The 3,503-nt window shown below is 69.3% G+C and overlaps 1 protein-coding gene across 1 annotated transcript; it reads left to right on the forward strand.

The window, feature by feature from the left end:
- Positions 1–342: 342 nt before the first annotated feature.
- Positions 343–1,929, forward strand: SLC18A3 (solute carrier family 18 member A3; the record flags this gene model as incomplete). The annotated part of the gene is made up of 1 exon (XM_081158494.1): positions 343–1,929. One exon carries the CDS (start codon positions 343–345, stop codon positions 1,927–1,929), a length of 1,587 nt encoding a protein of 528 aa, XP_081014620.1.
- Positions 1,930–3,503: the final 1,574 nt, after the last annotated feature.

Consider the following 3,503-nt stretch of genomic DNA (forward strand, 5'->3'; position numbering starts at 1 on the left):
GCCCCTCGGCCCGGGGCGCCTCTGGGCGCGGGGGCGGCTCCCGGAGCTCCGGAGGCGCCGCGCGCTCGGTCTCCGTCCCCGGCCCGGACCCCTCTGCGCACCCGCCTTCCCTGATCACCCCTGAGTCCAGCGGCGACGGACCCGGGGTGCCGCGCGGACCAGCGGCGGCGGATCAGGGTCCGTGACTTTCCCGGGGCGCAGGGCCATGATCCCCGCGGCCACCTGAGGCACAGGGGCGCCGCGCCGACCGCGCCCCCGAAGGGCGGAGCTCTGGTCTCTGCCCCGCAGGGCGCGCGCGTCCGGCCCAGGCGGAGGTGTCCTCAGAGGAGCGGCCGGGGAGCGATGGAGCCCGCGGGCCAGGCCCGGGAGGCGGCCACCAAGCTGTCGGAGGCGGTGGGCTCGGCGCTGCGCGAGCCCCGGCGGCAGCGGCGCCTGCTGCTGGTCATCGTGTGCGTGGCGCTGTTCCTGGACAACATGCTGTACATGGTCATCGTCCCCATCGTGCCCGACTACATCGCCCGCATGCGTGGGGGCAGCGAGAATCCCCTCCCCACCCCGGAGGCGTGGGTGCCCACCCTGCCGCCGCCCGCTCCGGCCAATGCGAGCGCCGGCGCCGCCAACAGCTCGGCGTCCCCGACGGCGTGGCCGGCCGGGCCTGCGCTGCGGCCCCGCTACCCCACGGAGAGCGAGGACGTGAAGATCGGGGTGCTGTTCGCCTCCAAGGCCATCCTGCAGCTTCTGGTGAACCCCTTGAGCGGGACCTTCATCGACCGCATGAGCTACGACGTGCCGCTGCTCATCGGCCTGGGCGTCATGTTCGCCTCCACCGTGCTGTTCGCCTTCGCCGAGGACTACGCCACGCTCTTCGCCGCGCGCAGCCTGCAGGGCCTGGGCTCGGCCTTCGCGGACACGTCCGGCATCGCCATGGTGGCCGACAAATACCCCGACGAGCCCGAGCGCAGCCGCGCGCTGGGCGTGGCGCTGGCCTTCATCAGCTTCGGAAGCCTCGTGGCGCCGCCCTTCGGGGGCATCCTCTACGAATTCGCGGGCAAGCGCGTGCCCTTTCTGGTGCTCGCCGCCGTGTCGCTGTTTGACGCGGTTCTGCTGCTGGCGGTGGCCAAGCCCTTCTCGGCCGCGGCGCGGGCGCGGGCCAACCTCCCGGTGGGCACACCCATCCACCACCTCATCCTGGACCCCTACATCGCCGTGGCGGCCGGCGCGCTCACCGCCTGCAACATCCCCCTCGCTTTCCTCGAGCCCACCATCGCCACGTGGATGAAGCACACGATGGCGGCGTCCGAGTGGGAGATGGGCATGGTCTGGCTGCCGGCCTTTGTGCCTCACGTGCTCGGCGTCTACCTCACCGTGCGCCTCGCGGCGCGCTACCCACACCTGCAGTGGCTCTACGGCGCGCTCGGGCTGGCAGTGGTGGGTGCCAGCTCGTGCGTGGTGCCCGCCTGTCGCTCCTTCGCGCCCCTGGTGGTCTCGCTCTGCGGCCTCTGCTTCGGCATCGCGCTGGTGGACACGGCTTTGCTGCCCACGCTCGCCTTCCTCGTGGACGTGCGCCACGTTTCGGTCTACGGAAGCGTCTACGCCATCGCCGACATCTCCTATTGCGTGGCCTACGCGCTCGGGCCCATAGTGGCGGGCCACATCGTGCATTCGCTCGGCTTTGGGAAGCTCAGCCTTGGCATGGGTCTGGTCAATCTGCTCTACGCACCTGTTCTGCTGTTGCTGCGCAATGTGGGCCTCCTGACGCGGTCGCGCTCGGAGCGCGAAGTGCTGCTGGAGGAGCCGCCGCAGGGTCTGTACGACGCCATGCGCCTGCGGGAGTGCCCCGTGGCGGACCCGGACCGCGCACCTCACAGCCCGCCCGGCCCGTTTGACGAGCGCCAGGACGACTACAACGACTACTACACCCGCAGCTAGCAGCCCTGCTCCTCCAGGCCGCCCGCCCCCTTCCCACCCCTCGGGTCAAAGTGGCTGCTCCGTGAGCGCACCGGCCACCTCAGGCTCAGGGCCCACCCCTCGAGCAAGCACCCGGCGCCAACCCCTGTCTTGACTTCCTCTGCCCGGTTCCCTCTCCGTGACCCTCCCAGTGCCCCGTCCCTCTCGCCCAGTGGAGCGTGGAGCACTGCGGTGCGCAAAGCCTGCGCTACTTTCACAGAAGAGGCGTGCGGGCCTCTGCCTCGGGGCCGCCCTGTGTAGGGCCGCGTGTCTGTCTCCTCCCTTCCGTTCCTTGGCCCGCTGCACAGCGCTGTCCTTGGCCCCATCAATAAACCATATCTGTCCCAGACTGAGTCTCTTTACTGATGGGGGAGGGCGGCCAGGCACAGAGCCAGGAAAGGGGAGGGTGAACTTGGTCGAGCCCCAACGTGAGTCTCAGCCTGGGGAACCCTCCGAAAGCCTGTGGTTCCTTTGCTACCTAGGTAAGGAGGTACTTGCGAAAAAGAAGCCAACCCAAGTGCTCTCCCCCACGGACACCCCAGGATTCACCACCCCCTCAGCCCGCCACAGCCCCACCCTCCTAAGCCCAGCTCAGTGCCCAGGGTGCCACCCTGGGGAGCCAGAGGACCAGCCCGCGCGGAGCACAGGCCCGGCCCTCTAGGCCACGCCCTGTGTCCAACACCTGCCTCCGAGGCGCCGGGCGGCGCTTTCCCTTTGAGCCCGCATCCTACCCAGTGTAAGCTCCCGAACGGAGTGGGGGCCAGCTGTTCTGCGCGGAGCTCGGATCTCTGGAAACACGTGTGTTGATGTGTGTGTTGGTTAGAGAGCCAGGCTCTGTCCTATGAGTGGGAAAATAGTTCTCGGAGTGCCTTGCTGGGTCCCTGCCCCGCGGGTCTGAGCGGGACTGGAGGGGGTGCCCCTGTGGGATCTGGCGCCAACCCCCCACACCTCCCCATCCCCACCCGTCCCGAGTGGAAGCAACGTCCTGGGCTGTCAGAGACGTCTCCCCGCCTGGAATGCGGGTCCCCAGGAGCCTGAGGCAGGCATCTGTGTGCCACTCCCAGTCCCGTAGCCGGAGGCCTGCTTGAGGGCGCAGCGTCCTCCGGTTCCAGCGGGGAGAGGCCGCCAGGTTCACACGCCTGCGTTAGGCGAGCCGGTGGGGCTCTGGGGGCTGCTGTGCGCTGTCTGTCCTGGGCATGCTGTCTGGCTGTGTGTTTGTCTGGGCAGGGTCCGTCTTCGTGGGTCCGTCTGTGCGCCTCTGTGTGAGGATCTACACGCGGGGAGGGGAGCCGTGCTTTGTTCGGGAGGAGCGCGCCTCTGAGCGTCCCCCGGTCTGTGTCCCCCACCCGACAGCGCCAGCAGCGATGGGGAGGGACGGCGCAGATGAACAGCCAGGTTGCTGTGAGCAGCGTTCTCGGTGGTATTTTGAAGGGAGTTGCATGTAGGGTGTGAGCCTGGCTAGACCCTGGGGAGGGCACAGATTTCTCCAGACCCAGCCCTCCCCAGGGCCCGGCAGAGCTGCGGCTGCAGACGGCGGGGCTGGGCGAGCCCGGAGG

Source organism: Miniopterus schreibersii (genome assembly GCF_964146895.1).
Source record: "Miniopterus schreibersii genome assembly, chromosome: 14".
NCBI classification, from domain to species: domain Eukaryota; kingdom Metazoa; phylum Chordata; class Mammalia; order Chiroptera; family Miniopteridae; genus Miniopterus; species Miniopterus schreibersii.